The sequence below is a fragment of the Engraulis encrasicolus genome, chromosome 6 (genome assembly GCF_034702125.1).
Source record: "Engraulis encrasicolus isolate BLACKSEA-1 chromosome 6, IST_EnEncr_1.0, whole genome shotgun sequence".
NCBI lineage: Eukaryota > Metazoa > Chordata > Actinopteri > Clupeiformes > Engraulidae > Engraulis > Engraulis encrasicolus.
The window spans coordinates 55,024,211-55,050,947 of record NC_085862.1 but is presented as its reverse complement, the minus strand read 5'-3'; the positions used below and the strand labels follow the sequence as shown (position 1 = coordinate 55,050,947).

General features: G+C 46.8%; 1 protein-coding gene across 3 annotated transcripts; it reads left to right on the top strand.

The window, feature by feature from the left end:
* The first annotated feature begins 4,217 nt into the window (after positions 1-4,217).
* Positions 4,218-25,473, top strand: sap130a (Sin3A-associated protein a). 3 transcript variants are annotated; one of them, XM_063201985.1, is made up of 21 exons: positions 4,218-4,316; positions 5,188-5,330; positions 5,557-5,819; positions 8,911-9,078; positions 9,776-9,908; positions 10,734-10,858; positions 11,555-11,682; positions 12,014-12,161; positions 13,036-13,120; positions 13,948-14,052; positions 14,271-14,412; positions 14,599-14,720; positions 16,387-16,659; positions 17,500-17,710; positions 18,854-18,946; positions 19,579-19,973; positions 20,470-20,739; positions 22,145-22,270; positions 22,554-22,657; positions 22,911-23,024; positions 23,368-25,473. In XM_063201985.1, exons 2-21 carry the CDS (start codon positions 5,216-5,218, stop codon positions 23,524-23,526), a joined length of 3,279 nt encoding a protein of 1,092 aa, XP_063058055.1. In that variant the 5' UTR covers positions 4,218-4,316; positions 5,188-5,215; the 3' UTR covers positions 23,527-25,473. The 3 variants fall into 3 exon arrangements, with proteins under 3 accessions (XP_063058055.1, XP_063058057.1, XP_063058056.1); XM_063201986.1 differs by having other exon boundaries at positions 4,257-4,316; positions 5,191-5,330; XM_063201987.1 differs by lacking the exon at positions 18,854-18,946.
* Positions 25,474-26,737: the final 1,264 nt, after the last annotated feature.

Sequence of the window (26,737 nt, the reverse complement as noted above, 5' to 3'; positions counted from 1 at the left end):
GGCATGCTGGGTATTCGAGTGACGTAATTCCCCCTGTGAATGAGAATGTGCCCGTAACATGATACGGCTGCTTCAGGACTGCCGTACCTCCCGGACTGCAGGAGTGAGGGGTGGGAGTCAGGGGAGGTGGTGTGTGGGGTGGATTTTTGAAGGGGTGGGAGTCAGGAGGGGTCGTGTGGGGTGTGTCACAGAATGGGTTGTTGTTGTTGTTGTGGGACTGGACTGCTGAACCTGTGGGTTGGGGTGGTGAGGAGGGATGCTGTGGTGTGATGATAGGGATTTCTGGAGGGGTGGCGTAGGGTGGGTTTCTGAAGGCTTGGGTGCCAGGAGGGGTTGTGTGAGGTGTGTTTCAGGATGGGTTGTTGTGGGGTGGATTGCTGACCCTTTGGGTTCTCAGGTCGTGTTAAGTGATACTGTGGTGTAATATACACTCACCGGCCTCTTCAATAGGAACACCTCTCTAATGCTGAGTTGGACCCCCCTTTGCCTTCAGAACTGCCTGAACTGCCTGCAACAATACTCGGGTAGGCTATGGCATTCCAACAAAGATAAATTGGTACTAATTGGCCTAAATTGTGCTAAGAAAATATCCTTATGCCATTATATCCCCAGCTTGAAACGTTGATGTAAAGCAGGGTTGACCCATGTTTTCATGTTGCAGACGCCAAATTCTGACCATTCCACCTGAGTGTTGCAGATATCAAGACTCATCAGACCAGGCAACATTTTTCCAATCTTTTAGTCTCGTTTATGGTGAGCCTGTCCAAATCGATGCCTCATTTTCCTGTTCTTAGCTGACAGGAGTGGCACCAAATGTGGTTTTCTGCTGCTATAGCCTATTTGCCTCAAGATTTGATGTGCTGTGTAATCAGGGATTCTCTTGTGCATACCTCAGTTGTAATGAGTGGTCATTTTACTTAAATGTTGCCTCAGTTCAAACCAGTCTGGTCATTTTCCTCTGACCGCTGCCATCAACAAGGCATTTTTGCCCACAGAATCGCTTTTTTTTCTTTTTCGTACCATTCTTTGTAAACCCTAGAGATGGTTGTGTGTGAAAATCCCAGTAGATCAGTATTTTCTGAAATACTCAAATCAAGCCCTTTCGGCTTGACAGTCATGCCATGTTCAAAGTCATTTAAATAACCTTTCTTCCCCATTATGATGCTCGGTTTGAACTGCATCAGATCATCTCGACCATGTCTACATGCACAAATGCATTGATTTGCCACCAGATTGCCTGATTAGAAATTTGCGTTCCTAATGTAGTGTAGATTGCAGGAGGGTTGGGTTTGAAGAGGATTGGTGTCAGTGTGTGGGGTGGGCCGGATTGCTGCACCTGTGGGTTGGGGTGATGGGGAGGGATGCTCTGGTGTGATGGGTATTTCTGGAGGAGTGGTGTGGGGTAGAGTTTCCCAAACTTTACCATGATAACGACCCCACATGTATGGGTATTCAATCTCACCTTTTGCACTAACCCAATATGTGTGACCTCCCCTTCCACCACCCTACCCCAGACCACCCTACTCCATATGACCACCACAACAACCACCACCCTGCATTCTTTATGCACCCCACCTTCAACATGATAGATGAACTCTCCCACTGGATAAGCTCCTGACTGCTGACGTCATCTCTCTCTCTCTCTCTCTCTCTCTCTCTCTCTCTCTCTCTCTCTCTCTCTCTCTCTCTCTCTCTCTCTCTCTCTCTCTCTCTTTCTCTCTCTCTCTCTCTCTCCTGATATGATGAATGCAACCAATCGGTCTCTGGTTTTATTATCGGATGAATTTCATATGGAAGGGATCCCTAGGCGTTAAACTTGCAAAGCTTCTCAGTGATGTTTGGAGACATCAACATCTTCTGTCTATAGACACATCATTGAGCACATAATCCAAGCAACGCCATTAGGTAATGCTCTGTATCCGGGCTGTGATCTGTTCTGCCTCCTCTTCCCACCATAAGTAGTCATCTGAACCACCGAAGGAATGCACCCACATGCATATACCTAGTTCAATGTGTGGTGCATATGGGTGCTTGTAGTATGTGGTGTTCCATGTGTGGTTCTGTAGGTGCTAACCTTGACATGTGTGTGAATGATGTTTGCAACATGCCAACATTGCATTGGCTGACCTGAGGTCAGGTTTTTCACACCCTCCAGCTAAATTTATCCACATGGACAGGACACACACAGTGTTCTCATGTGTCCAATAAAGGCCTCTGATGAAGTCATTCCTCCAGCACACACACACCCAGTGGGAACAAATGCACTTCTCTGAGAATAAACACACACAGAGAGACACACAGAGACACACAGAGACACACAGACACAGACACAGACACAGACACACACACACACACACACACACACGCACACGCACACACAGCAGGACCACTGACTTCAGCCGGGTCAAGGACAGTCATCTGAAGATACATACATACAATGTATAATGGACCCCCACCCCTTTAGGATAGTGTTTCTCAATGAGTGCTCTACACCCCCGTGGGGGCATTAGGGAGCCCTTGGGGCAATAACAAGGATACAGCTGAGAGTGGGGAATGTTCAGTTGCAACTGGGGGGCAGTAGTCTATTTTATTTTTTTAAATAATACTTGGGGCGTTGGCAGGCTGATGATGAGGTCAAGGGGGGCTGTTTGTTCAAAAAAGGTTAACCTTTAAGAGTGTGGGTTTTTGAGCATTCTATAAAAAGAATGCGTTCTATAACAATGCAAGATTCTACAATTCCATATTGTATTGAATGACGCCCAGAATTCTATAGAACTTTCACTGTCCGAACATTCGTACACTCTTAAAGGTTAAGAATCACTGCTCTAGTCCCTGGACAACTGACCCCCCTGTTCCCCTGTCAGTTTCCCTACATACAGTACAGACTTCCTAATGAGAATGCTCAGGTTGGCATCATTGACGCACTAGAATTAAACTCACTAAAACTGAGTGGTGTGGCCATGAGTTCAACCAGGACAGCCCAGAGCCTTTGTCCCGTTATCCGGAGTCATCACAGTCCGGAGTCAGGAATGCCGAGTGCCACGGAGGTGGATCTCCGCACAGCCTCGGCTGGAATTCCTTGTGTCAATATTGGCAGAGCCCCCTGGAATGACGGCTGGACCGCGGCCAAACAGGAAACCGGAAACATTTGTTTCTCTGATCCCCCGTCCACGAACAATCGGCCGCACAATTGCACCGCAAAAGGTATTTTTGGAAACATGGGGCTGGGGGCCTTCGTCTTCTTGCATGCAAAGGCATGACGGGGTCCTATTGTGTTTCTTTGTAGAAAGGGGGATGTGGGAAGAGCTGGGGATAGAAGCCAACATCTTACAACAGGGAAAGCAACAAAAAGTAGGCCATAATCTTTTATTTCTCCCAATAGACAGCAGGGGATGGCTTTAATCCATAGGCTACAGGGGAAATAATGTGAAGTGCACATGAATTGCACATATTCATGTAGGCCTACTGCACATTGTATTCGGCTTTATACAGTAGTTCTACTTCTGATGAATTTGATGTTGTGCACTTCACTTCCAGAGTAGGTTCGATATTAGACACTAGACACATATTGGCTACTCTCTCACTTGAATCATAGAAGGATTCCTGACTGCTGCCCCTGTTATCCTCAGAGCAACACCGCCATCTGCTGGTGATAGGTATGTTGTGTTGTTCATGAGAGTCATATCAGAGTAGAATAGCGTTTCGTTTGCATACCCAGGCTGGCTGCAGGCAAGAGCCTTTACAGTTATTCGGACAGCAATAACTCAATCACATGCTTCAAACCAGTTAATAGGCTACAATAGTAGCCTACTGGCTGTCATACTATTCAGTGGACAAAGAACGAAAAGCTGGTGTCCGCGAAATGCAATGAGAGGAGGACAACAGCCGCAGCCCCATAATATTTGGTCACAAGACGAACCACTCGTTTCAGGAAATAGTTCAGGTCGATTCCATGGTGCGTCTACGAAATAATGCCAACCCAAAGTATTCATCTTAGACAATTCCTGAAGCGTGTTTGGCAGTTGGGGGCACAGAGCAGTTGAACAATTTCATCAGATATCGAGCTGTGTGCAGTCTCTGAAAGGGAACGAATCCAGTTTGGGGTGTCATTGGATGCCATTGAGGAGCAAGAACGCGATTGGATGCGCCGGTCAATAATGCCTTAGCGCCCACAAGAAGACTGAATGCAATTGGTTTGCTGTGTAGCAGTGCTGTCCTTTGATTGGTTAGAATATGAGAGGGCTTTGTGGAGGAGTCAGCATTCTTCCGGTTTGTGTGTTGACTAAAAAGACGAATGGAGAGTCACTAACTCAACGGTACTTGTGATTTTTAATAATTTCTGAACAGTTGCAAGCATTTTCCAGGCAGTTGCATTAAGCGCTGTATGAATTATGTGTAGCGCAAGCGATTACTTTAACTCTGTTCATTAGAAATGCATTATGGCATAGTGCGGTAGGTGGCTAGCTATTGTTAGCGAGTTCTGCTACCATTAGCCAATCTGGAAAAATGTTGGTCGACGGAGTAGTTCTCATTTCAGCTGCATTGCGAGACCCTGAGCTTGCTTTTCCGGAGAAAACAAACGCCTTGTTTTCCGATTTCATAGAAGTCCATATGAGCATTTAGTTTCACGTTGGTTAGCTTGTTGCTAAGTCAATAGTTCTCCCTTGTTGGTGTTCACATTGCGTTGCCTGACGTGTGCGGGCAGCTAACGGACTAGCTACAGAAGGCTAACTCGAAAAATCTTACTTTGATAATGTGGAGCATTTGGTTAAACACTGAGTGGAGTTTGAAGCTTTTGTCAAAATCGGATGATTTTCTGTAGAATCACCATATTCCGCCACAGAACTATGAGCACCAAAGTTACTAGTCGTGGTGGGATGGCTAGCTGACTTCATGTCCTCCCCGTCTGTCAGATGGACAAATAACTTCCTTTTGCGTTTTCCTTAAATACACATTAGAATGAGAACGTCCAACTGTGCTGTATTTGACTGTTAATATAATCGGGAGATGGAGCTTTTACTCTCCGGGCTCTGCGTAAAAATGCATCGGTTATGCAGCAGTTAGCGTTGCTCAGTGCAGGGCACTCCTGTTTGTACTTAGCTCCAGCTAAAGTCTTCAATGACGAAATTACTGGAATGTGTTCACCGAGCATCGGACGCTCAGTTATTTACTCTCATGTATTTTTAGCAGGTAGACGTTGTTGTTTCGCAGGAAGATGAGTTCTCAGCAGTTTCCCCGTGCCGCGTTGACCACGGCTGCTGCAGGGCAAGCCCAGCCGGGCGGAGGAAACGCCAGCATCGCGGCAGGGAACCAGCCTGGTAGCCAGCCAGGTGGGTGTCGACGTGTTCTCTCGTTTTTTTGTCGATCGACCTTGCAATCACCAATCGACCCTTTCTGTGCTTGTTGTTTTTGTTTCAAGATGCGCTTTAACTAGTGTACATCTGCAAGAGTCAAGGTTATGTACACACTACAGCAATGGCATGGCATTGTGTTGCATCGCCAGATGCTACTTATGATGCATGAGACTAAGCTATTGTTTTGTGCAATGTGCATTAGGTGATGACGAGGGCGGTAGAGACACTGACCATGCCCAAGACCACCCACCAACTACCAGTAGCAGCAGTGGCGGTAACACTGGAGGGCCTTTGCCGTTCCGAGACGACAAACAAGAGCCGGTGGTGGTGAGGCCTTACCTCGGTCAGCCCCCCACACTGCCCCAGCACGTACCCATCCAGCCCACCCCACCGGTCTCCGTGCCGGGTCCACCAGTCCACCTGCCCCAGGGACAGCCGACCACCTTTGCAGATGGACAAATCAAGGTAAACAATATGCCCCTCCGCACAGGAAGGCAAGCTGTTGCATGAGAGTATGGAGAAGGGTTGAGATTTGGAACGAAATATAACGTTTTGAGCACTTGCAAGTGTTTGATTACATTGTCAGGGCTGAAAGATCTCAGGCGGACAACAGAAGTGTCAGAATGATAATGGACCTTTCTGATGACTGACTCATTGGAAATAGTAAGCAGTTTCAATTGTAGGATTACTTCTTGCTTTCTGCCGGGAGTCCCACTCCTGTAGCGTATGCATTTGAAGCAGCATGCACTGTTCTCCATAGAAGTACTATAAGTCAATTAGTTGATGTGATTCTATGCATTACGTATTGTAGTAGCAGTATGTTGATCAATAGCAGTAGTCACATTGCTTTGTGTTGCGCACACAGTTTATAAAGTAGCCTGATCGTTGTTCTTCGTAGTATTCGTAAAGATACTATTAATGCCATTGCACTTGTTTGTTAGCCATTATACTTGTGTGTAATGATGACATTCTGTTCCATATGACCGGTCTGGTACTTTTGGCTATTTGTAATATGCAGCCCCATTCCTTGTTGTTTGCCATCTATATGGCTTTATGTAGTATGTGTATAATAGTATTTCCTGCAGGACATTCACAGTCAGTGGGTAGGGTGTGAGCTAGTGTCTAGAAACCAGACTATCATAACTTGAAAATCTATGTGCAGCAGTTTTATATCACAGTTTTATATTTGATGAACCCATCAAAAATAAAGAAATTGGTCACAAGGCAGAATCTTAAAGCGCTTAAAGGGGCTCCTGGTAGGATTAAAAGTTGAATTAATCACGGTCCCGAGTCAGCCGAGGCTTATGTGAGTTTTTAGTATGTGAATGATGGCTCTTGTGATGGCTCTTGTACTTCCACGGTCGACTGTCAGAAAACTCCACATGCAACTTTTGACAGTGTGGACCGAAAGAGTGTCGTGAGAAACACTTTTCATTTGAAACATCACTTTACATACCGTATTCAGATTTGTATTAACTGCTGGCATTCCCGGGATGAAAAACAGTCTCACAGCAAGTACATTTGAACAGCATTTTTCCATTACGGTGTAGATTTTGAGACAGGCATGCCACGTCATTCTACCTAGTGCCTCTTTAAGGAGACCTGGGCCTAAAAAAAATAATGTTTTGGTTCCGGTTGCCGACCGACCCTATCATTTTTTGTGCGACCCAAAATATTTTTTTTGACTTTTTGGAATCCTCAAAAAAATATTGATGTTTTTTGGAGAGTTGTTAATATAGACAAGACACAACACGTTTCTTCATTCCCATAACTCGCCATCTCTCACTTTCTACCTGCCTGCAAGTTACTGAATTTGCATCGCATGACTATCCACATAGGAGCAACATAAGCGCGCGCCACAAGTGCCGCCCGGCTTGATATTAGAAAACCCCAAATGTCACTGCAGAGTTGCGCAGCGCACCTATCGGTCACGTTGTTGGCTAATTATTGTGCTACAACATGCTAATTGGTAGTCGTTGTAGCTCGTAAGTTTTTAAATAACTTGCCTCACAGCGTTCTTGCAGACTAATAGGCTGCGATGTAGTTTGGGAACCTGGCGAAAATGCCTGTCAAATGATAAGTCAATCGCCTTACCTCAACACCCGACACGGACACAGCCTGACCACCTGCCTCGAAATGCATCACACAGAAAACATTATGAGTATCCACGATTTTTGAATGTATTGATATTGTCTCGTCGAAGGGCTTCCATTCAGTCACGCTGCATGTTGGACGAGATGCATAACTTGTTACAGCAATTCTAAAGTAGCACTGTATCAATACCTTGTAATTGTAAAATAAGTTAATACGAGAGAAGGGAAATGTTTTGCCCAAGTTTCCCTTCATTCTTTCATTTACCACAAGGCCTTGTTAAAAAGTCCGTTGGCCCGAGCCCGTTATTTTCTGTCCCTCTCTCTGCTTGTCCCTCCACCATCGCGCAGCAGCAGGGCGTCTGTCACGGTCTCACTCTCCGCACCTCCTCCAAATAATGAAATAGAAATTAACGATGATGTCGCCACAAATACGACTGTTCGATGAAGACCTAGGACTACTCCAGTTGCCTTCAATAATGATTTAATGGCAATGACGATGTTGCCCCTCGATCACATTCATATCGCCTCAGGGGTCTACATCCTCGCGTAAAACAAAAAGTGTGTAAATAGAATGTTTCCAAGCCAGAACCTTCATCCCAAGGAAAATATGGTCTACAACCGATGATGGAAAGGAATTTAAAAAAAAGAAAAGGGGACATAGCCTACAGCAGCTAAAATAGCAGTGTCAGGCAACTGGCAGCTGGACAGGTATTGCCAGAAACGGTAGGCTGTATCGTATGATCATATCCTCATTTCGGTGACGGTCAGTATCTTGGCTCATTAATTCTTATTAGCCTATATTTCATTGTAGCTTTAGCAGGCCACACTCCACTATCGTCCTTGGCATTGTTCAACAAAGTTTATGACGAAATCTGGCGCATATGGGGTGTTGGGTGGGTCGGACATTTAAAAAAAAGGGGGAAATTTTTTTTTGAAAAAAAAAAAAAAAATCCGACCGACCCATGACCAAACCTGACGACCAACCGGAACCAAACTCTTATTTTTCTTAGGCCCTAGTCAAGGTATAGAAAGTATTTGTCAAGGTGGTTGTCTTAACTGTTAAGTGCTGGGGAAACCCTGTATTTAGTGTTACTGCAGTAAGTACAAGTTGTCCACACATTGTCCACAGAGAGTGCAGTGCAATGTTTGCATGCGTGCTGCTTTTCCCCCATTCGTCCTCAGTAGAGTTATGTCCATGTGTCTCTTGCTTTTCCCAGTCTTGAAAAGTAAATGAGTAAAGAAGGACTTGTAAGTTTGCTATTCAATCACCTCGCAGACAATTCGGGCTTAGTGCCTGAGGCGATTCAAAATATACAAAAAGAAAACTGAGTGCGTTCATTGTTTTTTTTTTCCCCCTAAAGGCGTAAAGTTTCTTCATCAGCAAAGTTAAGCACCCAGTGAATTCAGCATTAGAAGGTGTTGAGAACATTTCTTGATGTCCTCTTGCTGTTTTGCCCCTCCAGGCTGCCATGAAGTCGCCCATGCCCAGCCGGCTCATCGCGCCTGCTCCCAGCGTTGGCCAGAGCCACCTGGCTGTGCCCCCCAAAGTGCCCACACACATCGCCGTGACGCCAGAGAGCAGCATCGCGCCCTCCTCCTCTATTCCCGTGGCAACCATCAGCGGCCAGCAGGTCAGTCACGCCCACCTGTTGTCATGGATGAAACGTCCGTTACAGTTTTTAGTCAATATGCTAATAAAAAGGGTAATCGGAAGTTTCTCTCATCACGATATGGAAAAGTGAAATTCCCCCAGATTTATGTAGCATCCCTTAAACACTTCATAGTTTCTTGCAATTTTCAAAGGCACAATTGGTCATGAACATCTGACCTTGTGATAAGCAAGGACGACTCATTGTATCAGGTTTTAGCAATGTATGCCAGTTTCCACCTGTTGTGTTGTTCCACCTGTTATTAATACTGAACACTGAAATGCGTTTTGCAGTTTACATGCAGTATTGTAGTATGTATTTGATGTTCACGCCACCCTGTTTACTGCTTGGATTCTGTACCAAATGATGTACTTAGATTGCCACTAGCCCCCTTTGTCTAGAAAAACAAAACTTAGAAACACTAAGCTGCAGCATATCTCTTGGTCTCTCTTGTGCTGAGACTTTCCAGAACTCGTAATTGTTGTTTAATTCCCTGCAATCATTAGTCATCAGCCAGTTATGTCATCATAGGCTCCAAATACTGCTCTGGGTTTAAACTCCACATTTGGCCAAAAGCAACATTTTTCTTTGGATTATGCACTTAGCCTTGTGTAGGGTTCCTTCCAGCTTTTGGAGTTTGTGTTTTTTTGTGTTTGTTTGTTTGTTTTTTTAAATCCAGGGCCACTCGAGTAATGTGCACCACCTGATTCCGGCCAACGTGCAGATCATCCGCAGCAGCACCCCCGCCGCTCTTCAGATCGGCTCAGCTGCACCCCCTACCCCACACACCTTTACATCACACCTACCCAGAGGTACACACACACACACACACACACACACACACACACACACACACACACACACACACACACACACATTACTCTTGCCCAGAGGCACACGCACACACGCTTCACCACTGCCCAGCAGATTGCAGATTGGCTCATATGCCCCCCCGGCCTCACACATTCACATCATGCCTACACACACACACACACACACACCATACCTGTCAACTTTGAGCTCCCAAAATCCGGGAAAATTCCCACATTTTAAGCCAAAATCCGGGAAATTTTCTAAAGGCCAAATTTTGACAGTCAACGGGATGACAGAGACAGATCGGACGGTGCGTTCTACTCTGCTTTTCACAACAGCGCGCGTGCAAAAGCAGATCTTGTCTAAAATCCCTCAGCACACGTTTTACAGCGTGGAGAAACAATGCAATGAAAACAAAACGATGAAATGAGCGCAATGAGTTTCTTCTTGTTTTGTCGCACAATTGTTGCCGACAGTGTTTTTTGATAATGTGAAAAATCCGGGATATTTCCGGGAAGAAAATCAAATCGGGAAGAAGTTGGGAAATGGGTCAAAATTAGGGAGTTTCCCGGAAAATTAGGGATTGTTGACAGGTATGACACACACACACACACGCACACGCACACACACACACACGCACACGCACACACGCACACCTTCACATCACACCTACCCAGAGGTACAGGCACCTTTACATCACACCTGCCCAGAAGTATGCACACTTATTGTGTTAGTAAAGAAGTTCTGTTATGGCAGTGGCAGCTGCTGTCATGTGAGTGCTAGTGTGGCATACATACTAACACGCCTGTCTGTCCTCTGTGCAGGAGCGGCAGCAGCAGCGGTGATGTCCAGCACTAAGGGCCCCACTGTTCTCCGGCCGGCTGCAGGGGCCAACGCCGGCCCCGGACAACCCACCGCAGTACAGCACATTATCCACCAGTCAATACAGGTAAGACAACGCACTGCACTTCAAAACCACACCACACACCAGTCCTTTCAGCTCCGACAATCTAGCACCGTACAGCATATTATACACCAGTCCATACAGTATAGTGAAGACGACAAGACTATGCACTGCAGTATAGCACATCATTCAGGTCTTTTTCTAGGAATTTTTGGCATGAGGAGCATCATGGCTGGTTGCAGGGGGGTGTCCCCCCCGTGATTGAGAAATTTACTAGGGGTGCTCAAAAAAGGAATTTATACATTAAAAAAAAAGAAGTATGAGGGCGCACCCGTGGAGGTATGAGGGTGGAGCGCCCCTATTTCCCCGTTCAGAAAAAGCCCAGTCATTCCTCCGTGCAGGCTCGACCCTCCATGCAGCTTAAGTCTTGTTCCATACAGGTGAGTCTGCCCCTACCTTTGTTAGAAGGAGTTATTACCAGAGCAGGGCGGTCAGGAGTCAGTACCCTTCCTCTGTATCTAGGTGTGCAAGTCAGTCCCCAGCAGTCCTCTTCTCAGCTATCACAGTCATTATGCTTAGACCATTCAGCTTAGCTGTTCAGGACGTGTCTTGTGTCTGATTTGTACATATCTGTGTGATGATCTTTGATCTTGGCCCATGTTAATTTGACCCCTTCTCCTCTACTCTCCTCACTCCTCCCCTCTTTCTTTCTCTCCCCCTCTCTCTTCCTCCCCTCCCCAGTCCCGGCCGGCTGTCACCTCCTCCACGGCAGTGCTCCCTACGGTGGTGGCCCCCATCTCTGCTGCCCGGACCCAGTCTCCTGTCATCAGCCCCGTGGGCACGCACACCACCTCAGACATGGTGCACGGGTGAGTGAGCTCTACACACACCACCGATACACACACACACATCATCTGCCCCCAGACTTGGAAAGGGAAAAAAATGTCAGGTGCTTGAGATTTCAATATGCCTTGTTTGCTCGCCATTCACAGCCAATGTGCATGCTATACTGTAGCTGCTGACATCCACCTTGAAATGATTGACAAGCAATGCGGTTCCTTTATGAAGCAGAAATGTTTGTATTTTGCGATTTGGTCACTGATCTGGCCCACTTGATATCAAATCGACAGAAATTAGGTTTGACACTCCTGGTGTAGGTGTTCATAGGAGTGATAACTTTTCTCTCTGTGGTGTCCACAGGCGCCCAGGCCTGACGATCCACCAGCCACCTCCGGCCACCATCAGCATCCAGCGGCCGGCGACACCCAGGGACACGGCAACGCGGATCACCCTGCCCTCACACCCTGCCATCGGGGCTCCCAAACAACCCCCGCACACCGTCACACAGGTAACATACACATGCGCACACGCATCACAAAGTCTCTCAGAAACCGCAGCCCCAAACACCGTCACACACACACACATACACACACACACACACACGGTCACACCGGCACTACATGCGCGCACACACACACGGATCACCCTGCCATCGGGGCTCAGACACCACAGCAACCGGCACAGCTAACACACACGCACACCACAACGTCCCTCAGAAACCACAGCCCCCTCACATCTTCACACAGGTAACATGCACACATACGAAGGGACACGACTACAACATGCATCATCCTGCCATCAGGGCACAGCAACCACAGTCTGCTCAAACGCACAGATAACCCACCAACACTGCCAGTTCTGACTTTCTGAGACCTCTGCCAAAGCAATCACTCGTGTCTTCTCTACATTTGCATGTTCGTTGTGTTATTTTTAGAGATGTTCCGGATCCGGATCCGGCAGGATAATAGGGTTTTTCACAGGATCCGGTTCCAGGATCCGGTAGCCGAGGCTTTTCAGTCAAAATAGTTTGAGCCAATGTGATAAAAAGGGCCCACGTGTGCGAGTGGGCTATGTGTTTCAACCCTTTCGCAGGATCCGGTATCCGGTTCCGGATCCGGCAGGATCTTAAGCAGTGGATCCGGTATCCGGCAGGATCCTAAAAATCAGGATCCGGTGCATCTCTAGTTATTTTGGAATCTAATGCAGTATTCATCAACCAAGATTTGTTTGTTCTCACTTTTAGTTTTTTTTTTTACTGTTGTGGGTCAATGGTTTGGGTCAATGGACCTCTCCTCTGAAGTCACTCAAGTCAACTGCAGTGATGTCTGTTGATTGTTGATTCTAATTGTGCTGTGTTGTCGTCTCCTCATCTCTCTCTCTAGAAGCCCATCTTCAGCACGGTGACTCCTGCTGCCACAGTGGCCCCTATCCTGGCCACCAACACTGTGCCCTCTACCACCTCTACAGGTACACGGATGAGATCATGCCAGTGACTTGTAGCGTACTGTACACACCAGGTTGCCCGCAGGGTTTTTAAAAAGTAGTAAAAGGTAGTAAATGAAAAAGTCCAAAATAATGGCCAGTAAAAGGTAGTAAGCCACATCTCAACTGGTAGTAATTTTCCCCGACTCCCTACAACATATGTGTTTTCTAATTTGTTTAATTAACGTGATCTCAAATCTCGGCAAATTGATTTTTATGCGGCGGCAAGGACCCTGGGTCAACTGACTTAGCTTTGTGCTAATACTAGCGGTAGTTGTTAACTAGCAGCTGACTGACAGGCGTAGGAATATCTGTAGGCACCCTGACACACATACATGCTATACAATACCATATTTAGACCTACAAATAACCATTTGCACAGTAGGAGTTTATTTTGCTTGTGTTCAATGCAGTGTTGTTAGTTGCTTATGCCACGTGTGTTAAAGGTGCTGGTGATGTTTAGTCTGTAATCTTGAGGCAAGGGTATTGCTTGCGCTCTAGATGTTTAGAAAAATGAGTAGGTGCATGGACCCAAAAAGTATAGTTCAGAGTAGGAGCAGGTTTGCACACCCATTCGAAAAATAAAAAAAAACTCCTTGTGCTTGACTTTAGTGTCTTATTTAGTGTTCAAACCTGCTCCTATTCTGAACTAATGTGTACTCTTGACAGTTTTCCATATGCTATGCAATAGAATGCATACTGAGATCTTAGAATCCTTCTTTAAGTCTACCTCTTTCAGTGTCAATACTTGTACTCACTATGTTCTTGTAAGGTGCTCACCCTACTTCTGTGTGTCTACTTCCCACCCCCAGGCTCTGTTCCACACACACAGATGACCAGCAACACTATCGTAACCATGACGATGCCCTCCCACTCCTCCCATGCCACCGCTGTCACCACCTCCGCCATCCCCGTGGGTAAGTGGGGCCTGAATTTAGGCATAAGGCAAAAGGAGACTTGTGTTTTTCCAGTTAATTGCCATAATAACTTTGAAATGATTGGTCATTTCAAGCATGGAATTCACCAGTACTCACTAATGACCAAACTGTGTGAAATGTCTCCCTGTCTTGTTTACAAGCACTCTGATCCATTCTAACTCATAAACTGTGCCGAATGTCCCGTTCTCCTCCCGCAGCCAAAGTGGTGCCGCAGCCCATTGCCCACACGTCGCCGCGCATCCAGCCGGAGTATCCAGGCGAGCGGGCCAACCTGATCCCCATCCCTGGACACCGCTCCTCCCCCAACCCCGTTGCCATGGAGCCCCGCAGCGACAACAGGTACGCCCCTTTCCTCTATCTCGCTCTTTCTTTCATCTCTTCTCCTCTTCTTTCTTCTCTTCTCTTCTCCTCTTCTTTCTTCTCTTCCCCAGACCTTTTATAGTCCTTTAAATCTGTTCTAGTGAATAGTATTTCTTTGTATGGCTATGTCCGTGACTGTCTGTCTTTCCGTTTATCCTCCACCAGGCCGTCTGTTCCCGTGCAGTTCCAGTACTTCCTGCCCACGGCTTACCCCTCCTCTCCGTACTCGCTGACGCACACCTATACTCCCATCACCAGCTCCGTCTCCACCATCCGACAGTATCCAGGTATGTTTAACACACAAGTCTACTGTATTAATAGTCAGTATAAAGGGGTAGGTAGAGGTGTAGCCAGTACACAGTACACGGTTGTTCCATTAGTACCCAGATACAGGGCTTGACACTGGCACCTGCCAACCGGCCAAATGCTGGTAAAACTTGGCTGTGGCTAGTAATACTTTCAGTGTCACTAGCCAATTTGGCTGGCAGCTTATTCCTTGGTATGACATACGCATCATAGTAGCCTATATTCTGTTGTTTACCCCTTGTGTATCAATTGCTTGTATTTAAGTTCAAGAAAAAGCTCAGTAACTCTTAAGTTTCTATACTTCCATATAGAAAGCTTTACACTTATCTTGCTTTACTTTAGCACCTCATCTTCTGAGGTAAGACGTACACTATCATGATAAAGAAAACAAAAACAATTTAAAATGTGTGGCTAGTGGAATACCTGAATGGCTAGTGACTCGGGGAAACCACTAGTCACAGTGGCTTGCGGGTGAAAAAGTTAATGCCAAGCCCTGCCCAGATATGACTAAGATAGGAGAACAACTAATGCAGTAATGTCAATAGTATCCAGGCACGGGGTATATAAACTGGCACAGGAGTGTAAATAGTAGCCAGTACACAGGTATGCCACTCATTTATTGCAGGATCCCATTAAACTTCCTACATGTCATCACTACAGCCCATTCCACATAGCGCATTCAGGCTGACCGAGAACCGTGCCGGTGCCCGTTTCAGCACCTAATAGTGAACTAGCTGGAGTGTTCACGCCGCAGACGTTAGCGTTTCAGAAACGGAAAGTTGGTTTGCAATATGAACAAAAAAACCTTGACAATGTGGACGTCAGCAGGTTCATCTGGGCAACGCAGTCTCGTGCGGAAAAGGTCAGAGCCCGCTATGAACCTGGGTGGTTCGCAGGTAAGCACTTAAGTGCAGAACGTAACGGACACTTTTCTGGTCGGCCTGAAGGCATTCAATAGTACAGCTGTTACACAAGAGACACCCTGAGATTACCCCGGCATGGATTACAGAAATCATCACCTGCCAGAGTGGCCAAGAAAAATGGAATTGCATAATTGCATTACTATCCATGCTCATGTGTGTTTATGTCCATAGTTTAGATAAAACAATTGACAGAGAGGGAGAACCTTTTCAAATGTTGAAAGGGTTTAGATGGTGAGTGTGGGATTGTTTTTCTGTGCCCGTTCCCATAACAGAAGAACTGGTTCAAAGTCATCCACTCTCTTCTCTCTCCTCTCTTCTCACTCCTCCCCTCTTCTCCTCTCTCTTCACTGTTACCGCCGTCTCCCACACACCCTCATCTCTTCTTCTCTCACTCATTTTCCTCTCTCCCACCTCTTCTCTCTCTCCTCGCTCATACCCTTTCTGTCTTTTTTATCCAACATTCCCTCTCACACCTCTACTCTCTCCTCTCCTATCCCTTCTCTCTCTCTTCTGCAACATTCCTCTCTTCTCTGTCCTCTCCTGTCTCTCCTCTTCTCCTCTCTTCTCTATCCTTTCCTCTCCTTTCTTCTCTTCTCCTTTGTTCTCTCTCCCCCCTCTTCTCTTCTCTCTCTTCTTCAACATTCCTCTCTTCTCTCTCCTCTCTTCTCCTGTCCTCTCTTTCTTACCCATCCTCTCGTCTGCTGTCTGCTGTCCCGCCCTCCAGTCACCCCGCAGGCCCCCAGCTCAGCGCTGCCCCCGCAGGCGGGCGTGGGCGTGGCGACGACGGTGCATCTGAACCCCATGCAGCTGATGGCCGTGGACCGCATCGGCCTGCAGTCGGCCCAGCTCAGCACCCAGAGCATACAGCCCGCCCCCATGGCCGCCCCGCCAATAGGAGTGCAGGGCCTGCACGCCACCGCGCCAATCAGCACGCAGGCCATCCAGCAGGCACCAATCACAACGCAACAGCAGCAGCAGCCCGAGGCTAAGCCACCAGGCAAGAGAGCAGTTGATTGATTGAGGGGGATATTGATTTTACATTGATGTGTGTCGAGAACACTGCTGGAGCTTGGACTTCATAATTCCGCTCAATGGAACACTCAAAGCACTTGAGTGAAGTGAAATGGAATTTGGCCAACATCAAATTCAGTTTGGATTTTTGAAAGTGCTTGTGTTGTAGTGTTGACTGCTGTATAAAATGGGCATGGCCAACAAACACTAAGGGAAATGCCATGTGTTGTTGCCATCTGTATGGCATGCTATTACTCTAGGCATATTATGTTATGCTTTAGGCATATTGCATGCGGTCGGGGCTCGCCAATGTTCCCATGTCCTCTATTTGCTCAATAACAGACAGTTGGTTTATTTCAGACTGCTGTTAATGGCACTGGTCAGAATCTGTTAGCTAGCGACGGTAGCTGACTTTTACATTTGGAAAACTGCTGAACTGTACAAAATTTGTGATAATGGTTGTCATAATTGTGGAATAGAGGAAGAAGACAGATACATTATGTACTTTAAAGATGGTGGAATCATACGCTTAAAGAAAATTAAATAATCATGCCGTCAGCATTTCATACCAAGGTTCTACAGTTGTCTGATGTAGCTGGAATAGGGAATAGGACCTCTATGTAAGTAATCTAAGGTTGGCTTTGTAATAAGCAGGATGACGTTGGGTGAGCCAGTCCCTGCTATGGAATAGCTCCCTTCAGAGAGATCAAGACCTCTTTGCTCCGTGTCAGGCTTCTGCTTCAGTCACTACTCCGTGACATGGACCTTCTTGTCAAACATTATCCCTTGTGTATTTCATATCTAGAAGTGTGTTCTGTTTCTGCAGGTGTGGTTCTTCCGGAGGGATCCACGTTTGTGACCAACCCCATCGGCAGCACGTTTGGCAGCACGCAGCCTGTCACCACGGTGGTCCAGACACACCCCCAAGGGGCAGGGGCAGTGGTCCAGACACACCCCCAGGCGGCCGGGTCAGGAGGCCCCACGCTAGTCTCCTCGCCACGGCCCAGCATCCTACGCAAAAAGCCCGCCAACGAGGGGTGAGTGATGGGAGTGAGGTGCTGATTACATGGGTGTTTTTTAAATGCTGTTATGTTTGTACTCATTTATGTATAAACCAGACATATGGATGATAAACATTGTGAAATGTGGATAAATATTGTGAAATGTGGATAAACATTGTGAATGAGGAGCAGAGGGTGTGGAGGGGAGTCTTTTCTCCAAGGAGCGAGGTTATGATAAGTTTGGGGTAGTGGGGAGAATGGCAGCTTGAGGGTGATTCTGAAGTCACAAGGTTTGTTGGATTCTGTAGACTTAAAGGTGCACAATGTAGGATTGTGGCCAGAGTAGGTATTGCAACTATGTTGCTATACTCATGAACGGCGTGACGTTTTCCATGTGCGTTACGCCCATTTGTAGGGGAAAACAGGCAATGCAAGTCAATTGGTGGTGTTAGGGTTTAATAAACGAAAGATAAGGACCTATAGACAAGTGTTATTCAAGCGCAACATGCCGAAAACGGGTTGTTGCCGGCTGTTCAAATAATATTGCCAAACAGCCGTGACTGAAGTATGCACTGTGCTCATAGCCGATGTAGCATGTAAGTTGATGAAACATTCGGTTTGTTTTCACCCATAAAGGGCGTAACGCACATTTAGGAGCAAAGTACCCGGAAGGCCGTTCATGAGTATTATGCTGCCTATTACCAAATGTATCTTTCCATGAATACTTACTTACTAAGTAATAAATTAATATTTACTAGTATGACCAAAGTGCAGTAAGTTTTGAGGCGAAATATGTCTGTTTCTGGAAAATGGTGGATATGGGGAAGATTCACCTTTTCATGTATGACAAGTGCAACTCTCCATGTCATAATGAATACTTACAATTTGATGGTGGTGGTCAGTATTCATGAAAAGGGTAACATTATTGAATGGGCAGCATGAATTCTGGAAATAAGCTACCAAATGCATTGCATACATACTGCATCTTTATCGAGGAGTGAGAGTGGGTGGGTGAGGTGTTTAGATTATGAGTGACTAAGGGTGTGTGAAAATGAATTAGATGTGTGGAAATTTAGTGTGAGCTTGGAAAGTAATTTGGGTGGGGTGGCAGCAAGCAAGTCTGCGTTTGAGGTCCGAATCAGACAGGTGTCTCACCTGGGCCCTGGGGTTTGTTTCCAGAGCGGTGCGTAAGAACCTGCTGCCGGGTGACGGTGGCCCCGGGCGTCTGGACGGCGGCATGCGGGGGGTGGCAGGCTCCCCCAGACCGGCCGGGTAAGCAAGCAAGCGCCCCACGGAAAAACATCGTCCCGCCACCTGCTGCATGCGCTACCAGTGATTCGCTACGAGTTACTACATTTCTAGTCTGGCACAATCAGCTTTCTGTATTTGTGTGTGTATGTGTGTGTCTGGTGACCAAACCTAATGGATTACGCCTTTTGGAATTGGAGGGGATGGATGAGTGAGTTGGGGGTTGATTTTGAGTTCATTGCCTCTTCTGATTTGCTTGTGGTTGTGCTTTGTTTTTTCTTTGGCTGTGTGTTTGATCATTTTTTTTCCCCATAACGACAGCATGTCCGCCTTCATGGGTTTTGCTGTTAATTCTTTGATTCTTGTGGTTTTTGGCAGGTTTTGGCTGTTTTTAGTTGACTTGTTTTCAGCAATGACCTCCGGGGAGCACATTTCATGCATGCGTAGTGTTTACCACAACTACTAACTTCTCTATTTTTCCTCCTTTCTGTAGATGCAAATCTAACCGTTGAGAGTCAAAAGCTAATCAGAATGTTGTGCAACGTTTGAGGGAAGAGTGAAAGTATTAGATGAGCGAACGGCCAGTGGTTTTGTCTCTAACAGGCATTGCTTCATTACTGTTTGTGTGTACTCATCATGTCTGTGTGCGTTCTCAGGGTGAAGCCCAAAGCGGACGTGCACGTCGCCATGGCTCCCCCAGTGATGGCCGCCGTGGAGGCCCTACCCCCCCACGCCACGGACCAATCGCAACAGCCACAGCAGCCCCAGGCCCTCCCACCCCAGGCCCAGCACCTATCGCAGGCCATCCCCACCCTGCTAGCCCCGCCCGCCCCCCAGCAGCCCCCCTCCCAGCCCACGGCGGTGCTCTCTGCGCTGCCCGCCGCCATGGCCATCACCCCCGCGGTGCCACCCCCCATGCCCATGGCCAACGCGGTGGCGTCCCCCACGCAGCCCAACGCAACCTCCACGGCCACCTGCGCGGCCAGCTCCACCTGCCCGCCCGAACTCAAGGTCAAGCAGGAAGTGGAGGCTATGGACACCTCACAGCCGGGTGGGTAGAGCACACACATACACACACACACACACACACACAAACACCTGCTTTCATAGTTATCCAACTGTATAGAGCGCAAAGTCAAGCAGGAAGTGGATGCTATGGACACCTCACAGCCAGGTGGGTAGAGCGCGCGCGCACACACACACACACACACGCGCACACACCTGCTTTCATAGTTATCCAACTATGTAGAGCGCAAAGTCAAGCAGGAGGTGGAAACTATGGACACCTCACAGCCAAGAAAGTGCTATGGACACCTCACAGCCCACACACGCACGCACGCACGCACGCACGCACACACACCTGCCTCCACAGTTATCCTATCTACAGCTCAAAGTCAATTAGTCGGTGAAGGCTATGGACCATAACCATACTCACACTCACACACACACATACACACCAGCCTCCATATGTACTCACCTTCCCAGTGCTCAGTCGATCAGCAATGTTCATAGTACTCATCCGGTGTTCCTCTTGTCTCCTCCTTTAGGCGTGCCAAATGTGACGTCCACGCCCGGTCCAGCCGCCCCCTCGTCCCTCTCCTCCTCTCAGCCCCCTCCCCCGCTGAGCGCCCCATCGCAGCCTGGCGACCTGTTGCCGGGGGCGTCGCCGCGTAAGAAGCCGCGCAAGCAGCAGCACGTGATCTCGACGGAGGAGAGCGAGATGATGGAGACCAACAGCACGGATGAGGAGAAGGGGGGCAGCAGGACCCTGGGGAGCCGCGCCGACCGGCACGAGTCGCCGCCACGGGAATATGTTGGTGAGTACTGACCCAACAGACAAAAAACGGATGTCCTGTACGGGGATTGACATTGGCACTTGCCAACCGTCCTAAAATGTAGAAAACCTGGCCGCGGCTATTAATCATTCATTCTTGAGTACAACATCTCACTAGCCTATATCCTGTTTTTCCCCTTGTGCTATATTGTAAGTTCAAGAAAGCTCATTCAGATTCTATTTGTCTAATGTGGGTAGTTTCATGTAAGTGTAAAGAAATCCTGCAGACTGTCCATTCCACCAAAAAACTTTAATAGAACGTTTCTGACCTTCTTTACGCACTATTTACTGTAAGTGACACTGTGCAGGAAATGGTCAAAAAAGGTACTGCAACTATGCTGCTCATTGCAACTGGGCTGCCTATTGCCAAATTTGATCTTTACATAAAAGTTTACCAAGTAATAAACAAATGTTTCCTAGTATGATCCAAGTAGAGTCATTTTTGTAGCTGAAAATGGCTATTTCTGGAAATTGAAAATGGCGGACCATGGAGAAGATGCCCATTTTCATGTATGCAAAGTGCAATTTTTCCAGTCATACTTAGAGATTGATGGTGCTGGTAAGTATTCATGAAAAGGGTAACATTAGTGAATGGGCAGCATGAATTCTTGAAATAAACAACTACAAATCTCACACAGTGTCCCTTTGAAGTTTGTTTGTGGAATGGACAGTGTGCAGGATTTCTTTACACTTGAATGACAACCCCAATGGGATAATATCCTACGCACCTGCCCAACTACAGAGGTGCAATAGCGTCTTCTTGAACAGGTAGTTTCATTTAAAACAGTCTGTCCTTATTGATAAGGTACCGAACAACCAACATGAGTCACCTCCATACATGACTTGCAAATCTAGGAACATGTCTGCTGGTGTCTTGTTTCAGCTTCATGAAATGTGCACCTTCAAACAGAAACTGAAAGGGCAACAGAAGGTTGTGGAGGATTGACACACATAATTTGACCTTCTTCTTCAAAAGTACTTCTGCTTAATTTGTTTTCAAAATAGTGGAATTGCTGTGATGGCTCTCTAGTATTTTGACTATTATCTATCATTTTGCATTTATCATTTCATTTTCTGATGTCCTGTTGCAAAAAAACTAAGTATGTATTTTCAGTAGCATGTTTAAAAGAGTTCTAAAGTATTGTGTTAGGTCAGGCAAGGAACGCCAGTAGCCTGCCAGTAGCCTGCCAGTAGCCTGCCAGTAGCCTGCCAGTAGCCTGCCAGTAGCCTGCCAGTAGCCTGCCAGTAGCCTGCCAGTAGCCTGCCAGTAGCCTGCCAGTAGCCTGCCAGTAGCCTGCCAGTAGCCTGCCAGTAGCCTGCCAGTAGCCTACATGCGTCAGAAAAAAATGTTAAGTTATCTGGTCCATTTGCTTGCTTGCGTTCCCCAGATGAGGAGGGCGTGCGCTACGTGCCCAAGAAAGTGCGGCCGCCCATCACGCTGCTCAGCCACTACCGCAACCCCTGGAGGGCCGCCTACCACCACTTCCAGAGGTACAGCGACATCCGGGTCAAAGGTCAGTGTCATGGCAACGCAGAAGAACACCAGTTACACCTGAATGCTCCTGGGTTTTGTTCAAGGGTGCGAGATACAGGAGGGGTTGATTTTTGTGTCTTGTTTTTTGGTTGGTTGATTTAGTACATTTACATTTTATTAAAGTTTTCTATTCAATTAATCAATTGATTTGGTAATTTCTGATTATAAAGCTGCTGATAGTTACTGAGGTGTTATCTAATATGAGGGTTCAACTGAAGTGTTCTTGGTGTCTAATGTGTCTTGTCTTGTGTGCCTGTGTGCAGAGGAGAAGAAGGGCAGTCTCCAGGACATGGCGGGCCAGAGAGGGGTGGTGTGCAGAGCGCAGGGATGGAAACTTCACCTCTGTGCAGCTCAACTCATGCAGCTGGTAAGGAGCATTTGGCCACCAATCAATTTCTCATCACCGCAGATGTCTAAAGACGCACGTGTTCACTCTGCCTTCAGCTTCTGTTACAGGAAAAAAAATTTAATGGTTTGGTAAATATCGTGCTATTGACTGTGTCCCCTCTATCACACACCCGTCCTCCCTCAGACACGCTCTTCTCCTCCTTCCATGAGGTGTATAGCTGCCTGAATAGTCATCAACTGTGTATGTGTGTGTGTGTCTGTGTTTTCTGCAGTCGAGTTTGGAGCATGAGGTGTACAGTCGGCTGAACAGCCTACAGGAGGGCCTGATTCCCAAGAAGAGGGCAGGAGGCGACGACGAACTGCACCGCATCAACGAACTCATACAGGTAGGAATACAGACACTGGCATTTACACACCCGCACATGCTCTCTCTCTCTCTCTCTCTCTCTCTCTCTCTCTCTCTCTCTCTCTCTCTCTCTCTCTCTCTCTCTCTCTCTCTCTCTCTCTCTCTCTCTCTCTCTCTCTCTCTCTCTCTCTCTCTCTCTCTCTCTCTCTCTCTCTTATACATACATATTGTGTGTGTGGAGGTTTTTGTGGTGCCTCTTATTCAATGTCCCTTTGCCTATGGCATTTAGACTTTTAAAATGTTTAAACTTTTTAAATGAAAACAAAGCATCACCGCTGCATTTCAACCCTCTTGTTTCCCTTTTTCTGCATGTGTGCATGCAGGGTAACATGCAGCGCTGCAAGCTGGTGATGGACCAGGTGGGGGAGGCGCGGGACACCATGATGAAGGTTCTAGAACACAAAGAGCGCGTTCTCAAGCTGCTCAACAAGAACGGAACCACGAAGAAGAGCAACAAGCTCAAACGCAAGGAGAGGGCATAGACACTCCCACCACACCAACGTACTTAACTGCCCGAACATGCGCCCTCAGACACAATGAGGGCACGGACACTCACCTGGTTACATGCCACCGATTCACCCCTCCGTAGAGAGGGTATGGACTCACTTACAACAGCCACCCAAACCCCCAATATGCACCCCCAGCACCACCACCACCACCTATCCCTACCTGCCACCAAGAAGAGCTACAAGCTCAAACAGAGGGCCTAGACACTCAGCTACTTACCCCGAAATATACCCCCTTACCCGCCTCCACCCCCATAACTCATCCCTCTACAATCTCAAACTACTTAACACCAATACACATCCCTTGACCATCTGTTCCCTTCCATACTATCTCCCCCTGGAGAGGGCATAGGCTGAAATGGTTACCCCTATACGTGCCCTGCACCTCCACACTGCATCCCTCAGAACTCAAGGGGAGGGCGTAGAGATTTAACCTGGTTACCCCCAGATACAACCCCCCCCCCTACCTTCACCTACACCCCTGACCCCTAATGCATTACCACCCTCTAGGTAGCCTACTCTCCAACCCCTGAAAATATAGCAACTTTCAAGGACAGACTGGGAATGAACGACCTGAAGGTTCCTGCTCCTTTTCATCCTCATCCATCATCCTCTTCTCATTCTCCACTTCCTCTTCAAGAGGGCCTACTGACTAACGCACCCCAACATACACTTAAACTCATGCCAATCTTCCTGCTCCGGTTTGACACGTACTGTAGTTGTCACAAAAATCCTCCACCATCAGACAGCGCCAGGCATCGACCTTGACTCGGACGTCGTGGATGACCCCTCTCCTTACACTGTACTGGCTTCAGCCTTGCTGTGGGAACTCACTAAAGAAGCCATGACCAAGTTGGACATCTGGACACACACACACACACACACACACACACACACACACACACACACACACACACACACACACACACACACACACACACACACACACACACACACACACACACACAATCATCTTCATTTCCATTTGTTACACACACACACACACACTCGAGTCAAGGAAGTGTATACTAAATGAGCATGACAGACACTAAACCCAGCAGTGCCCTTTCCATGGTTTTGGTGCCTTCGATTATCAAGTATACTCTGGACACGAGGAGTGTGCTCTTTGTGCGTTTTCTACATGAGCAGCACGATTGGGTGTGATTGCTTATTTTTGTGTCTTCTTTTTTTGTTTGTTTCTTTCGTCTTGGCCCTGCAGACCATGTTGAACATGTGGGTCTGTGTGGACGCATACGCATTACATACGCACACACACACACACCCTCTCATCCCTGTCGTGCTCACAGACACACCCTCTCCCCCCTTCCGCACAGGAAATGACCACACACCCCCCCCCATCGGCCCTCCTCAACTCCCACTGCCCTCCTCTGCCTCCGATCTGATGATGTTAGTGTTTTTTTGTTTTTGTTTATTTTTTTAAACTGTTTTTGTTTAATTATTTGTTTGTTTGCAAGGGGGTGCTGTTTAAAATATCTAGCCTGCCTTGAACATCATGGAGCAATCTCAGAAGAGTACAGAAGTGTTGTTGTACTCCACATGCGTGTGTTTGTGTAATAAAAAGAATGTGAGAATTTTTTGAAGATTTTATGTTAAAACGAAAATCTGAAGGACATAACTAACTACGAAAAGAAAACCACCACCACCAGTGAATACAGACTATTGTGTAAATGAGCAGTGACTGTACACTCTTAGGCTTTTTTGGAATATGTTTTAGGTTTTTTTTTCTTATTTGTATGCTGAGTGGCAGTTAGCTGTGCTCCATAGCTGTGGCTCTTGTTTTGCAAGTTGTAAGCGCTAAAGTTTGTGTGTTGAAAGAGAGCCAGGTGGCTCTGTTTTGTACATTTCCTTCATGTCTGTATAATATTATGTGCTTATGCAGTAAAATACTGTACATTTACGCCACCAAGTGCAGTCGTTATTGTAGTTTACAGCCTCAGGCCCTCCGCACATCGGCTCCGACAGTGCAGAGCTCTGCACAATTTCGACTTCATTGTTTTCAATGCAACCCTGCACACCTGCATGTCTGCTGGGGCATTAGGGGACGACTCCTATTTTGTCCGAGTCACCCATTGACTATCCATGCTCTGCTGTGGTGAAATGATGTGCGGGGGTCGGAATTGTGTCAGAAGCGAAAGTGCTCAGCAGTGCTGTCAGAACCGATACACAATACTAACCACCTTTCTCACCAAGAAATGCTTTCTCTCATCATGATTGCTTGACCCTTGTAAGGTGTTTCGGTCTTTTTGACCCATTTGCATTTTTTTGCTTGAGAAAAAATAGTATTAATTATTATTCTTTCACACTGAGATTCACTTTTCTTTTTTTCTGCTTCTCACAGAAAATGAACCAAAGGGACCCAATAGTCACAAGCAGGATGGATGAAGGGAACATTAGGGTGAATGTGTTACATAGAAGGTGTTTGGGTCATTTTGAATCGAGCATATAGAAAATTAAGGGGGGGGGGATCACAGCTCATAACATGAACACCTTACAAAGGTTAATGCATCCTCAAGTCCTCATAATGATTCAGTGAACTGAAATCATGTGGGAAGCTGTGGGCAGCAGGTGTGTGTACTGTACTTCTGTGTGTCATGGCTAGAGGGCACCCTTTCTCAGTGGACCGGAGTATCTCTGTATAACCGGCTCTGAAAACTCGCCTCAGGGAGCCAAACGGGCTGACAAGGCCAGTGCCTAATCAATCCCCACTGAATCTGCCCCCCAAGTGGGTAAGAACTACTGCAGTCCATTTTGATTGCATTGGTTTTGACATTGCATATGTAATAATTTATTACATTATTCTATTTCATACTGCAGTGTTATTACTAGGGCTGGGACTCAATTAAAAAAAATAATCAAATTGATCTATAGGCTTTGAAATTAATTAATCGCATTTAAATATCTGACTTGTAAGCAGTGAAAAGTTTTTCAAATATTGTTCATTTTTAAATGAAGAGAGAACTCTTCTCAATTTCAGCAGACTGTTCACCATGAGCTGAAATGCTGCCCTCCACACTGGTCTAATCCAGAACTATGTAGCTATATTATAGTGCGATTAAAAAGAGGGTTTAAAAAAAAAAATCCTGTTAATTTTTGTGTGATTAATTGATTGAAATTAATGCATTAATGTCCCAGCGTTAGTTATTACATAATGCAGTGACAATTGGCA

Bases quoted from the DNA above. Each gene is read 5' to 3' on its own strand.
- sap130a (XM_063201985.1), top strand. From the start codon at position 5,216: ATGAGTTCTCAGCAGTTTCCCCGTGCCGCGTTGACCACGGCTGCTGCA. The intron at 10,859-11,554 runs GTAAGACAACGC...TCCCCTCCCCAG, and splicing joins TTATCCACCAGTCAATACAG to TCCCGGCCGGCTGTCACCTC. The intron at 18,947-19,578 runs GTAAGCAAGCAA...GTGCGTTCTCAG, and splicing joins GGCTCCCCCAGACCGGCCGG to GGTGAAGCCCAAAGCGGACG.